Genomic DNA, 16,072 nt, shown 5'->3' on the forward strand with positions numbered 1-16,072 from the left:
TCAGCTTCTGGACGCCCGGCCCCTTATGTGCTTTAAGTGTCACGAACGTGGGCACACGGTGGGCCAATGCAGCGTAGAGGTTGATCGCAGCGCTTTGTGTTACCGTTGCGGTCAACCGGGCCACAAGGCCCGCGAGTGCTCCGCGGCACTGTGCTGCGCGGTTTGCACTGCCGCTGGCAGGCCGGCAGGCCACCGCGCGGGCAGCAGAGCCTGCGTCTCCCCACCCAAGGGGAAAAAGAAGGGAGGAACAGGCAGTTCGAGCCAGGTGGCCGGACAGTCTTCTTCCTCGCCCCAGGCGGTAGCGCCAGTGGCTGAGGGGGTTCCAATGGTCGAGGGTTAAGAATGGACCTGAATCTCCTCCAGGCTAATATCAACCACTCCGCCAGAGCTCAAGACTTATTGTTCCAGAGTATGGCGGAGTGGGGGATCCACATCGCAGTGGTAGCCGAGCCCTACCGCGTCCCGTCAGGGGATGATTGGGTGGGGGACATAGATGGTGTCGTGGCTTTGACGTCCCGGTCCATGGTGGGATCTCCGGCCTTCGCCAACGTTGTCCGAGGCCGGGGATACGTCTCCGCTCTTGTCGGCGACATCATGGTGGTCGGGGTGTACTTCTCGCCGAACCGGAGCCTCGCCGACTTTGAAGAGTTTATAGAAGAAGTCGGCGTTCTCATAGGCAGAAGTCACTCCGCCCGCGTGCTCGTCGCCGGAGACCTCAACGCCAAGTCAACGGCTTGGGGGTGCCCGGCGACGGATCCGCGCGGACAAGAGCTGGAGGAGTGGGCGACGGCGACCGGACTCACGGTCCTGAACCAGGGGTCGGTTAATACGTGCGTTCGGCGCCAGGGCGGCTCAATAGTAGACGTCACTTTTGCCGGTGCCGCTCTGGCACGACGTATTCGGGGCTGGGAGGTGCTGGAGAACGTGGAGACACTGTCGGACCATCTTTACATAAGGTTCGTTGTCTCCACGACTCCGGCCAACCCCACGGGCCCAAGCCGACCCTTGCGGGGGGATGGTCCCCGCTGGTCGCTCCCACGCATGGACCGCGACTTCCTTGTTGAGGTTGCCCTTGTTGAGGCGTGGTTCTCCGCACCGCGTGAGGACAACGTCACCGACGCCGTACAGGAGGCGGAGCGCCTCGGTGCTGCCATGACGCGCATTTGCGACGGCGCCATGCCGAGAGTGCGTTCCGCCCCCTCGAGGCAAGCGGCGTATTGGTGGTGTGCGGAGGTCGCCTCACTGCGCCGCTCATGTGTGGCGGCGCGGCGCCAATACACCCGCTGCCGTCGTCGAAGAAGGCACAACCTGGCCGAAGAAGAGCGACTCTACTCCCTCTACAGGGAGGCGGTAAAGGCTCTGCGGACGGCCATCAGTGTGGCCAAAGACAGGGCCAACGACGAGATGCTGGGGACTCTAGATAGAGATCCGTTCGGGAGGCCCTATAAGATGGTTCGGAATAAGCTTCGGTCCAGGGGTCCTCCCATTACCCGGAGTCTTCAGCCTCTCGTCGTGGAGTCGGTGGTCGCGGCGCTGTTTCCGCAAAGAGCCGAACACGAGGCGCCCTGCATGGCGCCTCCAACTGTAGAGGGAGAAGAGAGCCTAGGCGCGCCACCGGTCACGGAGGCCGAGCTCGGGGCGGCGGTGATGCGCATGCGCGCGAAAAATACCGCCCCAGGCCCTGATGGCATCCCCGGTCGCGCCTGGGCGCTGGCACTAGGGCCGCTCGAACAATGGGTTCGGGCTTTGTTCTGCGCCTGTCTCGAGCAGGGTCAGTTTCCGGGAGAATGGAAGAAGGGAAAGCTGGTCCTGCTCAGGAAGGATGGACGCCCGGCAAACGAGCCGTCGGCGTACCGACCGATCGTGTTGCTGGACGAGGTGAGTAAACTTTTTGAGCGTGTGATCGCTGCTCGCCTCGTCCACCACTTGGAGACGGTGGGGCCGCACCTCAGCGCCAATCAGTATGGCTTCCGCAGGGGCAAATCCACCATTGACGCAATAGCGCGGGTGAAGGCCCTTGCGGACAGTGCGGTATCCCGGGGGGAGGTGTTGGTGGCGATATCTATTGACATCTCGAACGCCTTCAACACCTTGCCCTGGAGCTGCATCAAGGAGGCGCTGAGGTACCACACGGTCCCCCGGTACCTTCGGAGGATCGTGGCGGCCTACCTCTCCGAGCGATCGGTCGGGTACCCTACCAGCGGTGGCTGGTCAGAGAGAGAGATGTCGTGCGGTGTTCCACAGGGGTCGGTTCTTGGGCCCCTCCTGTGGAACATCGGGTACGACTGGGTCCTGCGCGGGGCCGTCCCGAGGGGTGTTAACGTCGTATGCTACGCCGACGACACCCTCGTGACGGCCTGTGGCAGCACGGACAGGGAGGCTCGAAGCAGAGCAACAGCCGGCGTGGCCCAGATAGTGGCCAGAATCCGAGGACTGGGATTGGAGGTAGCCTTACACAAATCTGAGGCCCTATACTTTCATGGGCCTCGAAGAGCGCCTCCAGCCCAGTCCGGAGTCGTGGTTGGCGGAGTTTCCATCGGCGTCGGGAGCACAATGAAATACTTAGGTCTTGTTCTCGACAGCCGATGGAACTTCGAGGAGCACTTTCGGCGTCTCGTCCCAAAGCTCGTGGGAGCGGCTAGAGCCCTCAGTAGGCTCCTGCCGAACTTGGGCGGACCGAGCTCGCGGTGTCGCCGCCTTTACACAGGCGTGGTGCGATCCATGGCGCTCTACGGAGCGCCTATTTGGTCGGACGCTCTGACCGCCCGTACTAGGGCCCTTTTACGTGGGCCCCAGAGAATCATGGCGGTCAGAGTGATCCGAGGATATCGCACCATATCGTGTGAGGCGGCCTGTGTGTTGGCGGGGACGCCGCCCTGGGATTTGGACGCCGAAGTGCTCGCCGGTGTTTACTGGCGGCGAGCGGATGCCCGTCTCCGGGGAGAACCCCCTCCCCCGGTGCAGGAACGTACGTGGCGGCAGGCGGCAGAGGCCGAACTTGTCGTTCAGTGGCAGGAGCGGCTGTTAACGCCGTCTGCCGGCCACCGCACAATTGAGGCGGTCCGGCCCGTCCTCGAGCTATGGACGGGCCGGAAGCACGGAGCTCTCTCTTTCCACCTGGTGCAGATCCTGTCGGGGCACGGTTGCTTCGGCAGGTATCTGTGCAGGGTGGCGAGACGAGAGCCCACCGAGGAGTGTCACGAGTGCGGCCACGTGGAAGACACAGCGCAACATACGCTGGAGTCATGCACTCATTGGTCGACCCAGCGGGCCGCACTCGTGGCGGCAATAGGGACTGACCTCTCGCTGCCCGCCGTCGCTAATGCCATGGCGAGCAGCGAAAGTTCGTGGCAAGCCGTCGCCTCCTTTTGCGAGGAGGTGATGACGCAAAAGGAGGCGGCTGAGCGGCGGCGGGAGGACGACGCAGTCGGCAATCCTCTCCGCCGCCGCAGGGCCGGGCGCAGGCAGCGTGCCCAAGACCGCCGCATGCCCCCATAGTGGCAGGGCTCCGGGCGGTGGACCTGAGATAGCCATCGCCCGCCGAGCGTCAAAAAATTGATCTCGAGGTGGAAGGCGCACTGTAATGTTCCCGGTGCGCCTTACATGAAGTTCGGGGACCCCAGGTCCCCACAAAGGAGGGTCTGCTTTGTCGGACGGCGCTGACCGGGTCGCGGAAGATTGCGCAAGTGTTCCCGTGACCCGGTCACCAGGCGCGTGGCGGAACATCGTTGGGTTTTTAGTGGGTATTCCGGCCACTTCTTCTTGGCCGGCGAGTCCCACATACCCTCCCGGAAACGGGGGGGATGCGGAAATGCATTTTCCCAACGTAAAAAAAAAAAAAAAAAAAAGGTTAGGTTAGGTTAGGTTAGGTCCACGGACCTGCTCGGTTGTCCGAGTGGGCGGAGAGGTGAACTCCGACGTGGCGCGTCCCCGGGTGGTGGATAGGGGAACGCCCCGGCATATTGCTGGGGTAGGGCTTTTTTCGCCCCGCGAACCAAACACTAGTCGGGTGGAGCGCAGCGATGCGCTATCCCGATGGCGGGTCCGCCGGTCTTTGACTGGTGGGCGAGGGCTTTGGCCACCGTCGGATAACCCGTAATCTGCACTGAGCGGACCGGGGGCCCTGCGCACTGAGCGCGGGGCTGCGAGGAAGAAAACCTCTCTAAAAAATTACCCGGTGGCAACACCACACTTGGCCGTCCACTGGTCATTTTGATCGGTGGACGCCAAGCAAACCGTAATCCGCACTGAGCGGACCGGGGGCCCTGCGCACTGAGCGTGGGGCCGCGAGGAAGAAAACCTCTCTAAAAAATTACCCGGTGGCAACACCACACTTGGCTGTCCACTGGTCTTTATGATCGGTGGACGCCAAGCAAACCGTAATCCGCACTGAGCGGACCGGGGGCCCTGCGCACTGAGCGTGGGGCCGCGAGGAAGAAAACCTCTCTAAAAAATTACCCGGTGGCAACACCACACTTGGCCGTCCACTGGTCTATATGATCGGTGGACGCCAAGCAAACCGTAATCCGCACTGAGCGGACCGGGGGCCCTACGCACTGAGTGTGGGGTCGCGAGGAAGAAAACCTCTCTAAAAAATTACCCGGAGGAGGAGTACACGCCCATTGGGCGGTGCTAGGCGCGGCGTGCACCGAGGTGCCGTCGTGCGGAGTGGAGGGGTGTTTTTCCCGCGGGGCTATGCCGGACAGGGCCTCCCATACCGGACAGGCCCGCGAGGAACACCAGTGGACCCTGAGGGGTCGGAGGATGGTGGGTCTTCAAGGCCCTCGGCGCGATAGGGTTGGTCAACCCGGCCTCCCTATTGGGCAAAACGACGTTGTGCGGCAGCACTCTAAACTGCAGAGGACTTTGGTCGGTGGATGGCGGCCTTATAGGTCGTGCGTTGATGGAAGGGGGACCTCACCCTGCTAACAAAGGCGGTTTCCGGTGTCCGATAACACTGGACAAAGTATGAGATGGCAAGCCAACAAAACGAAATACCCCAGGAGGGTACCTCCGGCACTGCCGGAGGAGAATCCCTCCCCGTGGCCACGGCCGCGGGCTGCCCCGCGTATTCTGGGGGGGGCAAGGACTGCTTTTCCTATACGACGACTCAGGCTAGAATAATGGAAACGATTGCACGCGATCTGGATTCGGAGGTGACGAGGCGCCCGTCGCTGGACGGCGTCAAAATGAAAGAGGCGAGAGTGCGGCTGGAACGCTTGCCGATCGCGGCACCCAGCGATGCATCGGATGGAAAGACGAGAAGTGACAGGATGGAGTGCGATGGTGGAGCAGCGTCCGATTCGGACTGCAGCATCACCGTCGCTGCCGAAAGAGGGCCGATTTCGGATGCCATGGCAGCGATGCTCGGCGCCAAACGGCCCCGCCTCAGTGAGGGGTCCACGGACGATGAACGGACGGCGTCCCCAGTGACGGCAAGGTGGCGCCAACAAGAGAAGAGGGCAGCGGCCAAGGCTCGCGCCAAACAAAAGGAGGAAGACCTGGAGAAAGAAGCTGAGCTCGCTCGCTTCCGGCGCGAGACGCGGTCTGCGTTGTTTCCCCGACCTGACGATAGGACGGGAGAGAGGTGTGCCGCTCAGCTCCAAGAGCAGGTGCAGGAGGACTTGGCCATTATTGAGAGGGTCGCTACCAAGTCCTCCAATTTGAAGGGCAACTTTGTGCGAGCCCTGAAGGACGCTGCGGTATCAATTAAGGAAGCCGTGGAAGTCCTCGGGGCCCGCACACTATCGGAGGAGACGTGCCAGCTCCAGGCGGACAACGCCCGCCTGCGGGCCGAGATGGATGCACTCCATAAGGAGCTAGCAGCCATAAAGGAGGATCTGCGGAAACGGGGTTCCGTAGTCTCCTCCCACCCGGATATGACAGTGAAGGCCGTCCCCGCATCACGGCCCCCACAAACACCGAACGAGACGTCCTCCGTGGAGGAGATCTGCCGTGCAGTGATGGTCCAGGTCGGAGGCATGATGAACGCCCGCCTGGCTTCGCTTGAGGACAGACTCCTCCCGGAGAGGAACCTGCGGCCGCCTCTCGCAGCCGATAAGAAGAGGGACGGGAGCTCGTACGCTGCCAAGCTTGCGGGGCAGCCGACGGTGCCCGCTAAAGGAAAAGAACAGGGAGCGGCCAGGCAGGCGGCGCAGAAAGTGCCAGCCCAGCCAGGCACCAGCGGCACCCAACGAAAGGCTCCCGCTGCGCCATCGCAGCGCCCGCCGGGCCCCGCCCAGAGCCGGCCCGAGACACAGGGCACGAGCGCCCCCTCACCCGCTACTGCGGAAAAGGGGAAGAGCAAAAGAAGGAGAAAGAGGAGGAAGAATAAGAAAAAGAACTCACCACCCGGGCAGCAGCAGTCGCAGCCCGTGGTTGGTGAGTGGATAAAGGTGGGGCCCAAAAGGCGACAAAAGGAGAAGGCTGGTGCCGCCAAACTCCACGCGCCCCGGTCGTCTGCCGTGGTCATTACGCTGCAGCCGGGTGCATCAGAGAGAGGTGCCACTTATGCAAGCGTCCTCGCCTCGGCAAAGGAGAGGATTAACCCGGCCGAGTTTGGAGCCCAGGGCGTTCGCCTTCGGAAGGCTGCCAACGGGGGTCGTATTTTTGAGTTCCCAGGCGCCTCCAGTGGCGAGAAGGCGGACTCCCTGGCCCAAAGGCTGCGGGAGGTCCTAGATGGTGAAGTCGTCCGCGTCTCCCGGCCTACTAAGTCGGTGGCGCTGCGGGTGTCAGGCTTAGACGACTCTACCACCGATGCCGAGGTGGTCGCCGCGATTGCTGCAGTGGGAGGGTGCCCCGCCGAGCAGCTGCGGGCCGGCGTGATGTCCACCGGCCGCGACGGACTGGGATCAGTGGTTGTCCAGTGTCCCGTCGCGGCTGCGAAAAAGATCGTGACCGCTGGTCGTCTTCTGGTGGGCTGGGTGTCCGCCCAGGCTAGAGTGCTGGATGCCCGGCCAATGAGATGTTTCAGGTGCCTGGCTCCCGGGCACCTATCCGGCCAGTGCCAGGGGGTGGACCGCTCCGGACTCTGTTTCCGGTGCGGTCAACCAGGGCACAAGGCCCGCGGATGCACCGCTGCGCCTCACTGCGTGGTCTGCGCTGCGGCCGGCGTGCCGGCGGAGCACCGAGTCGGCAACAAAGCCTGCGTCTCCCCACCCAAGGGGAAGAGAAGTAAGAAGGGAGGTGGGGACGGTCAGAACTCGACGGTCGGACAGCCCACTGCCTCACCCCTACAGGCGGCACCGCCGCAGGCCGAGGAGGTTGCTATGGTCGTGGAATAATGGCCCTAAACCTCCTCCAAGCCAACATCAATCACTCCGGTAGAGCTCAGGACCTTCTGTTCCAGAGCATGGCGGAGTGGAACATCCACGTGGCGGTGGTGGCCGAGCCATACCGGGTCCCAGCTGGGGACGATTGGGTGGGAGACGCAGACGGGCTGGTGGCCATAACATCCCGGTCCATCGCAGGCTCTCCGGCCTTCGCGGACGTGGTCCGAGGCCGGGGATACGTTTCGGCCCTCGTCGGCGACATCATGGTGGTCGGAGTGTACTTCTCGCCGAATCGGAGTCTCGCCGACTTCGAGTCTTTTCTTTCTGAGGTCGGCGTCCTGGTAGGCGGAAGTCGCTCCGCCCGGGTGCTCGTCGCGGGGGACCTCAACGCCAAATCCTCGGCTTGGGGGTGCCCGGCGACAGATCCGCGAGGCCGGGAGTTAGAAGATTGGGCGGTGGAGACCGGACTCGTGGTCCTTAACCAGGGGTCGGTCAACACGTGCGTGCGGCGTCAGGGCGGCTCCATTGTTGACGTCACCTTCGCCGATGCCGTCCTGGCACGCCGTGTTCGTGGCTGGCGGGTGGCCGAGGACGTGGAGACGCTATCGGACCACCGGTACGTGAGGTTCGACATCTCCGCGTCCCCGTCCAACCCGAGCCCAGTCCCAGGCCGGCCCCCGAGCGGGGAGGGCCCACGCTGGTCGCTGTCGCAGATGGATCGGGATTTCCTGGTCGAGGTCGCTCTCGTGGAGGCGTGGTTCTCTGCGCCCCGAGAGTCTGTGGCCGAGGTCGGTCAGGAGGCGGCGCGGTTGGGTGCGGCTATGTCGCGTATCTGCGACGGGGCCATGCCTAGGGTCCGTTCCGTCCCCTCCAAGAAGCCGGTGTACTGGTGGACCGCCGAGCTCGCGCTGCTGCGCGGTTCTTGCGTGGCGGCGAGACGCCGGTACACCCGCTACCGTCGGCGGAGGCGTCGGGACCCGACGGAAGAAGAGCGGCTCTACTCCCTCTACAGAAGTGAGATCCAAGCCCTGCGGGTGGCGATCGGCGCTGCGAAGGACAAGGCGAATGACGAGATGCTGAAGACTCTGGATATCGATCCATTCGGGAGGCCCTACAAGGCCGTGCGGCGAAAGCTCCGGTCTAGGGGTCCCCCCATCACTCAGAGTCTTCAGCCTCATGAAGTCAACACGGTGGTCGCTGGCCTGTTCCCGCCGGCAGCTGCCGGTTTCGTGGCGCCGGAAATGGCTGACCCCACTGTAGAGGGAGGAGCGGATTCAGGTGCACCGCCGGTAACGGAGGAAGAGCTGAGGGCGGCGGTGTTGCGCATGCGCGCTAAAAACACTGCCCCCGGCCCGGACGGTGTGCCCGGTTGCGCCTGGGTTCTAGCGCTGGAGCCGCTCGAACCGTGGATTCGGGCACTCTTCCAGGCCTGCTTGGAGCGGGGCCAGTTCCCGAGTGAGTGGAAGAAGGGGAAACTGGTCCTGCTCAAAAAGGACGGACGCCCGGCACATGAGCCGTCGGCGTACCGACCGATCGTTCTGCTGGACGAGATCAGCAAGCTCTTTGAGCGTGTCGTTGCCGCTCGTCTCGTCCAGCATCTGGAGAGGGTGGGGCCGAATCTCAGCGCCAACCAGTACGGCTTCCGCACTGGCAGGTCCACCCTTGACGCCATTGCGCGGGTGAGGACCCTTGCGGAGGATGCCGAGTCCCGGGGTGAGGTGTTGTTGGCCGTGTCTTTAGACATTTCCAACGCCTTCAACACCCTGCCCTGGGAAACCATCAGGGAGGCGCTGGGATACCACGGCTTCCCGCCGTACCTCAGGAGGATCATCGCGGCCTACCTCTCCGAGCGATCGGTCGCGTACCCAACCAGCGTCGGCTGGTTGCAGAAGGCAACCTCGTGCGGTGTTCCGCAGGGGTCGGTTCTCGGGCCGCTCCTGTGGAACATCGGGTACGACTGGGTGCTGCGCCTGCCCCTCCCAAGCGGTGTCGAAGTCGTTTGCTATGCCGACGACACCTTGGTGACGGCGCGGGGCAGCACCCACAGGGAGGCCCGATGTAGGGCCACTGCTGGCCTGGCCATAACGGTGGCCAGGATCCGTCGCCTGGGTTTGGAGGTTGCATTGCACAAGTCGGAGGCCATGTATTTTCACGGGCCTCGACGAGCACCTCCGACCCAGTCCGCGGTCATGGTGGGCGGAATTTCCATCGGCGTCGGGGGCACTATGAAATACCTCGGACTCGTCCTCGATAGCCGATGGAAATTCGAAGAGCACTTCCGGCGTCTCGTCCCGAAGCTCATGGGGGCAGCTGGGGCCCTTAGCCGGCTCCTGCCAAACTTGGGCGGCCCGGGCTCGCGGTGTCGTCGCCTGTACACAGGCGTGGTGCGGTCGATGGCGCTTTACGGCGCACCCATCTGGGCGGATACTCTGACCGCCCGGACTCGAGCCCTGCTGCGAAAGCCGCAGAGGGTCATGGCGGTCAGAGTAACTCGTGGCTATCGCACCGTGTCGTGCGACGCGGCCTGTGTGCTGGCGGGGACGCCGCCATGGGACTTAGACGCGGAGGTGCTCTCCGGCGCCTACTGGCGGAGAGTGGATGCCCGATCCCGGGGGGAGAACCCTCCCCCGGATCAGGAGAGTGCGTGGCGGCGGGCGGCGGAGGCGCAGCTCGTCACCGAATGGCGGGAGCGGCTGCTTACGGCGTCCGCCGGCCAACGCACCATTGAGGCGATCCGGCCCGTCCTCGAGCTCTGGACGGGTCGGAAGCACGGGGCTCTCTCGTTCCGTCTGGTGCAGGTACTCTCGGGACATGGTTGTTTCGGGGCGTATCTGTGCCGGATTGCGCAACGAGAGCCCAGTGCGAGATGCCATGAGTGCGGCCACGCTGAGGACTCGGCCCAGCACACCCTGGAGTCGTGTGTGCACTGGTCGGCCCAGCGCGCCGCACTCGTGGCAGAAATCGGGACGGACCTCTCGCTGCCCGCTGTCGTCAACGCGATGGTGGGTAGCGAGAGCTCTTGGAACGCTGTCGCCTCCTTCTGCGAAGAGGTGATGGCGCTGAAGGAGGCGGCGGAACGTCGGCGGGAGGAGGACGCAGCCGCGGACCCTCTTCGTCGTCGTCGCGACGGGCGCAGGCGGCAGGCGCACACCCGCCGTCTGCCTCCGTAACAGAAGAGCTCCGGGCGATGGACGGCCTATTGCCCTATCGCCCGCCAAACTTTCGGGTGTAAGGCGCTCCCTAGCATTGGGTGCGCCTTTAAGACGTGTGTTGTGGGGACTCCCTACATCTTTGTCCCCACAAGAGGAGAGTCCGAGTGGACAACGCCGGCTGGGTCGCGGAAGATTGCGCAAGTGTTCCCGTGACCCAGCCACAAGGCGGAATGGAGGGCCCGAGGGGTTTTAGTGGGTATGGCCGAACGACTTTAGGCGAGTCCCACACTCCCTGCGCCACTGCACATACAGGCCCGGCGCAGGGGTGCGTAACTGCATTTCCCCTCGTACAAAAAAAAAAAAAAAAAAAAAGGTTAGGTTAGGTTAGGTTAGGTTAGGTTAGGTTAGGTTAGGTTAGGTTAGGTTAGGTTAGGTTAGGTTAGGTTTTTTTTTTTTTTTTTTTTTTTTTTTTTTTTTTTTTTTTTTTTTTTTTTTTTTTTTTTTTTTTTTTTTTTTATGCCTCTACCTCTAACATGTTGGTCAGAGTCTATATTCACTATTCTCATTCATTCCAGTTCTCTCTTTTATTCTGCTCGCACTTTTATTCTGCATACTATATTCTTTCTTTCATTCATCCACTTTTGTTCCTGTTCGGGTGGGGTTCCCGATCTAATCTATTCTATCTATGTTCTACTTATTTATTTATTTATTCTGATTGCAGGTAATAAAACACAGCTTCTTAAATCTTTATTCATCAACCAGTTAAATGCTTACTTTCTAACTTAATTTGCTAACAACTTATTTACAGGATCTTTTAAAGTCTTATTTTTCTACTTCTCTATTGGATACCCAGTCTATATAATCTTATTTTACTAATCATGTTTATTTTATTTACAGGTGCAGTGTGTGTAACACTCCGGATTTCCTAAAAGGTAAGGCACTTATTTTTTAGCTTTATTTTATCTTATACTACTAACAACATTTTACTCTTTTTTACAGGATTCTATTAAACAGGTAAGTATACTTATTATTAAAGGTCTTATTCTACTTTATCTTATCTTACTGCTATTTCTTTTCTCTATACTTCTATGCTTATAAATAATATATATAATAATATTATTGCAAGCATCATTAATACGCTTATATTTTACTTCTTATTTACTACTTTTCTACTTAGTCGCTTTGCAGTACTCAAGAATCTCCTTTTATATTTTCAGCTGTTATTGCCCCGCGAATATAATCATTATATTGGTTTGCAATACTACCTCCATTTCCCATATTCTCGCTTTTGAATTCTGTCTGTGGGCAGTAATTTGTGCTGTTTACTGTTGCCTTATATTTAACTATATTTAAATACTTGGCAAAACTACCGCTACCCTGCCCACTTTTTATTTGTGTTCTATTAGTTATTATTTTTGCTGTTGTTTTTGTCCTGTTCTCAGCCGGTATATTTGCCTTAGTTTTTCCATTTTTCAGGTTGTTCCGGGAGATTTTGACAGTGTTTTGGGTGCCCTGGGCGTCTTTAACAGTAGGCGACTGTTGAACGCGCAATCGTGTCCCACTTTTTCCGGATTGGACAATTGCGGTCGAAACTATTATGGTTGGTTTCCGTGAGTTTTGCCTTATGGCAGTTTTGACACTTGGGTGGTATCCCTGCTATTATGTCCGCGCAGTCTGATCGCAGGTGTGGACCTCCGCAGTGACTGCACAGGTCTGTCGTGTCCGTGCAGAAGCGCCTGCTATGTCCGAAGCCCAGACACCGAGTGCACTGAATTAATGGTGTTTGATCCTCCACTTTAATTCGCTGAAGGTCAATGTGGGCATATCCTTTCTCCACCGCTTTTTGCCAAGTCAGTGGCGACACCGCTACCACGATATGGCTTGTGTGTGGATTCCTAGTTTTCCTTCTATATTTAATTTCGATCCTGTTTTCCTCTTCATCGAGGGAGCCAAAAATACCCCGATTTTGATTTCTCAGTGCTTTCTGTATGTCTTCGTCCGTGTTGATGTTTAGGACGTCTCTGAGGAGCAGCATCGGGTCTTTGTTTTTGACCTCCTCGACGCTGAGATCTTTGGCTGTGGTTTTGAGTCTCTCCTTCATCTTCTCCCTTTCCTCTTTAGATCGGAATCCCATTATAATTTTCCTATCTTTTGCCTTTCTAATCCTTTCCACTCTCACCCAACCTTCCTTTGCGTCTGCTGTCTTCCGAACCTTTTCTAGCACCTCTTCCCCCGTGTCCATTTCGTTATTAGAAGTGACAACTATGGAATGTAGCGTCACTTTCTTTGGTGTTTCCTGTGTATTTTTTCTTCCCATTTTTTGTGATGTTGGCGTATGTATCTGTTTGTGTAGCCAGTTTCTCGCTGAGTTCCGTGATTTTCTTATTGTTTTCCAATAATAGCCTTGAATTCTCCTCTAGTTTACTTAGAAGTTCTTCGTCAATTTTGCGGGGGGCTATTTGGTTTATTGTGCTTTGGTCGGTTTGTAGTGTGTTTGGGGTTTCACATTGAGTGGAGCCCTTTTTGAGTTCCATGTCAAGCTCTTTGACTATATTGTAGAGACGTTTTAGTGACTCTTTGAATACCGTTTTAATTTCAGTTTTTAAGTTTCTGGAGTTGTTCAAGTGGAGAAGGGCTTTATTATGGCAAGCCCTTGCTTCGGCAACACGACTTTGGTTTCCCTCCTTGGGTGGGGTGTCCAGCACTATTTGTGTGATTTTTTCCGAATCCGGTTTCTCACCCTGTGGAGATGCTGATGTCGGTTTTTCATCTTGCGTTTGTCTTTGCGCAGTGCTGGCCGCCTCCCATTCACCGATGCTACGTCTCACACTTGTTGCTGCGGCTGGTCTTGACATGTTCGCAGTGGGTTTGGTTGGGGTTCTTATTCCAAACATGTGGAGGCAGAGTTGTCAATCAATAATACGTAATCCAAAAAGGTTTGTAAAAGTTGTATATATAGAGTATATAAAGTATGATTACTTGTCAAGGGCTAACTAATTTCAGTATACAATAAAATTTCACTAAAAATAATTTTATTTGTGTCTTACAGTAACTCTACTATTTGTAGAGCTTGTCTCTACATTCACTTTTCTGATAGAGCTAACCAAGCTCTTTGTACTTGTTTTTATGTTACTAAGGTTTAAAGTTTTTGTTTTCTAAAAACAACTCAAGTCCGATGCTACTTAATGTCTATTTGATGGTCTCAATGTAAAGCTCTCCAGGAGCCCTTTACAATGATACCAAACACCGATTACTTACGATGAATGTAGCCGGAGTTATAATTATCTTAATTTATAGTTTAAAAGTAGTTAAACCCAAGACTTTACACTTTTACTTAAACTAATTCTAAACTAAATAAATATATTACAATTGTTTAGTATTGTTGCTCAAATCTCAAACAATAGAGCAATAATAAACGGGCGCGGCGAAAACAATAGAACAATAGGCGGTCGAGTTAACGTTCATGCCATTGAATACTAAACAAATAAGTCGATTTATGACAATGTCCAAGTTAAACAAATAATAAATCTATTTGTTTGGTCATAAAACTTCTCGACGCTAATTACAATTGAACGTCGGTCTCCCTATTGTTATCGGATGTAAACAAAATCTTCTTTCAATAGCTTAATTAACACTGTTTGAAAGTCTTTTAAAAGTTAATTTACAAATGATTTATAAATGATTTAAAAGTAATTTATATGTTTCAATCGTTTACACAATGAACCAAACGTTACAAAATGAAATAACTAAAAGTAAATGAAATGTTTCAAACGTTAATTAATGAAATCAAACGAATTTAAACTAAACCAAGCGAAATTAAATTAAACCAAACGAGACAAAACGAAACAAAATTTTTAAAATGCTTTGCTTCGTTTCGCTTACAACAATAATACAAACGAATTTAAATTAAACAAGACAATTTTTTATGAAATGTTTCGTTTCGTTTGGTAATATTAAATCCAAACGAATCCAAACGAATCGAAACGAAACAATTTTTTATAAGTTTTCACTTTTACAATTTTATTCTTATATGTTATATATATACTCTATTCACTCATTAATAACCGTTTATAAATGTTTTTTATTATTTTACGATTTTTGTTTACATCATCGTTTACGTTTTTCTGAATTTTCAAAATTCAAAATAAAATAGAAAGAAAATTAAGACGGGTCAAAAAACCCCGTCAATCTTATTTTTTACAAGTGCTTTTTTAGCCTGCTTACAATTTTTGTCAAAAAATTCATAAATAAAAAAGTTATTTTTCGAATTAAATTACGTAAACATTTGGTCCACTTTTTATAAATTTGGGTGTATCTTAATAAATACTGGTCAGAAAAATCTGAGTGAGGTGTCTTTTTATTCGTTATTAAATGCCGGATTTAACCATAATTTAAAAAATATACCTAAAAGATTTAAATCCGGAGTTATGAATTTTTTAAAATGTCATAAAATTTTCACTTTTTCAGTGCCTTATAACTTTTCACTATATTGTCCAATTTCAGATCTTGAAACGGCGTCAGATTCCTCTCTTCGTCAGCTTTCGATTGGTGTATGTTGTCACGCTCCAGCTGCCCCGGATCAATGACCTCGTGGCCACGTGGTACTTGTTTTTTTGGCTTTTTGACCCGGTTATCCGGGTCAGAAAAATCCAAAAACTATCCAGGCTCCTAGATGTCGACGAGCACTACAGTTTGACTCCAAAAAACCGGTATGTCGTCGATTTACTTTAGCCAGCGTTAATTTTTGAAGTTTGAAATGTTGAAATTTTTCACTTTTTTATGTATAATTTCCAAACGGGTTGTCCAAAATTCACAATTTACACACCGTTGTAATCCCTGCACAATTCTGCGTACTTTGGTATGCAGCACTCCCACTATTGGAATACTTTTCCCACTCTCACGAATTTTTAAACTTTTCTTAGGTGCGGAGCGACGCGGAACGACTCGGGAGCGGTGTCGTCGGTACGGCGGCTGGCGCGCAACTGGGTTAGGTTAGGTTAGGTTAGGTTAGGTTAGGTTAGGTTAGGTTAGGTTAGGTTAGGTTAGGTTAGTCGCGCGCCGGTTGCCGTACCGTGTGCATCGCTTCCGTGTCGCTCCGCATTTAAAAATCTTTAAATGTGGTAAAAAGTGAAGTGATTTACGTGTGTTATACATCGGGAGATGCGCCTCGGCGAGACGCATCTAGTGATATATAATACATAGTGGGCAGAGACCAAAATAGTTAAGTTTTTAGTGTTTTAGTGTTTTAACGGTTATTTCGGGCGTGGCACTTTTTCGTCAAAGTCTAAAAAGTGCTTCGATTTCGACGTGTGATATATCGGGAGATGCGTCTCAGTGAGACAAATCGACCGAAATAGTTTTAGTGTGGATAGAGACCAAATTAGTTAAGTTTTTAGTGTTTAAGTGTTGTAACGGTCGTTTAGGGCGTGGCACTTTTACGACAAATTCCAAAAAGTGCCCCGATTTCGACGTGTTATATATCGGGAGATGCGTCTCAGTGAGACAAGCCGACCGATATAGTTTTTAGGGTGGACAGAGACCATAATAGTTTAGTTTTTAGTGTTTAAGTGCGTATCTTAGTGTTTGTAGAACTTTACTTATGAAAAGTCTACAATCGCTATGAGCGACCGAAACAAAGCGGCTTACGAC

At 54.6% G+C, this 16,072-nt stretch overlaps 1 protein-coding gene across 1 annotated transcript; it reads left to right on the top strand.

Annotated features, from left to right (window-relative positions):
* Positions 1–4,973: 4,973 nt before the first annotated feature.
* LOC106708944 lies at positions 4,974–7,283 on the top strand. The gene has a single exon (XM_045680120.1). It carries the CDS (start codon positions 4,974–4,976, stop codon positions 7,281–7,283), a length of 2,310 nt encoding a protein of 769 aa, XP_045536076.1.
* The last annotated feature ends 8,789 nt before the right edge of the window (positions 7,284–16,072 follow it).

This window comes from Papilio machaon, chromosome 11 (genome assembly GCF_912999745.1).
Source record: "Papilio machaon chromosome 11, ilPapMach1.1, whole genome shotgun sequence".
Classification (NCBI taxonomy): domain Eukaryota; kingdom Metazoa; phylum Arthropoda; class Insecta; order Lepidoptera; family Papilionidae; genus Papilio; species Papilio machaon.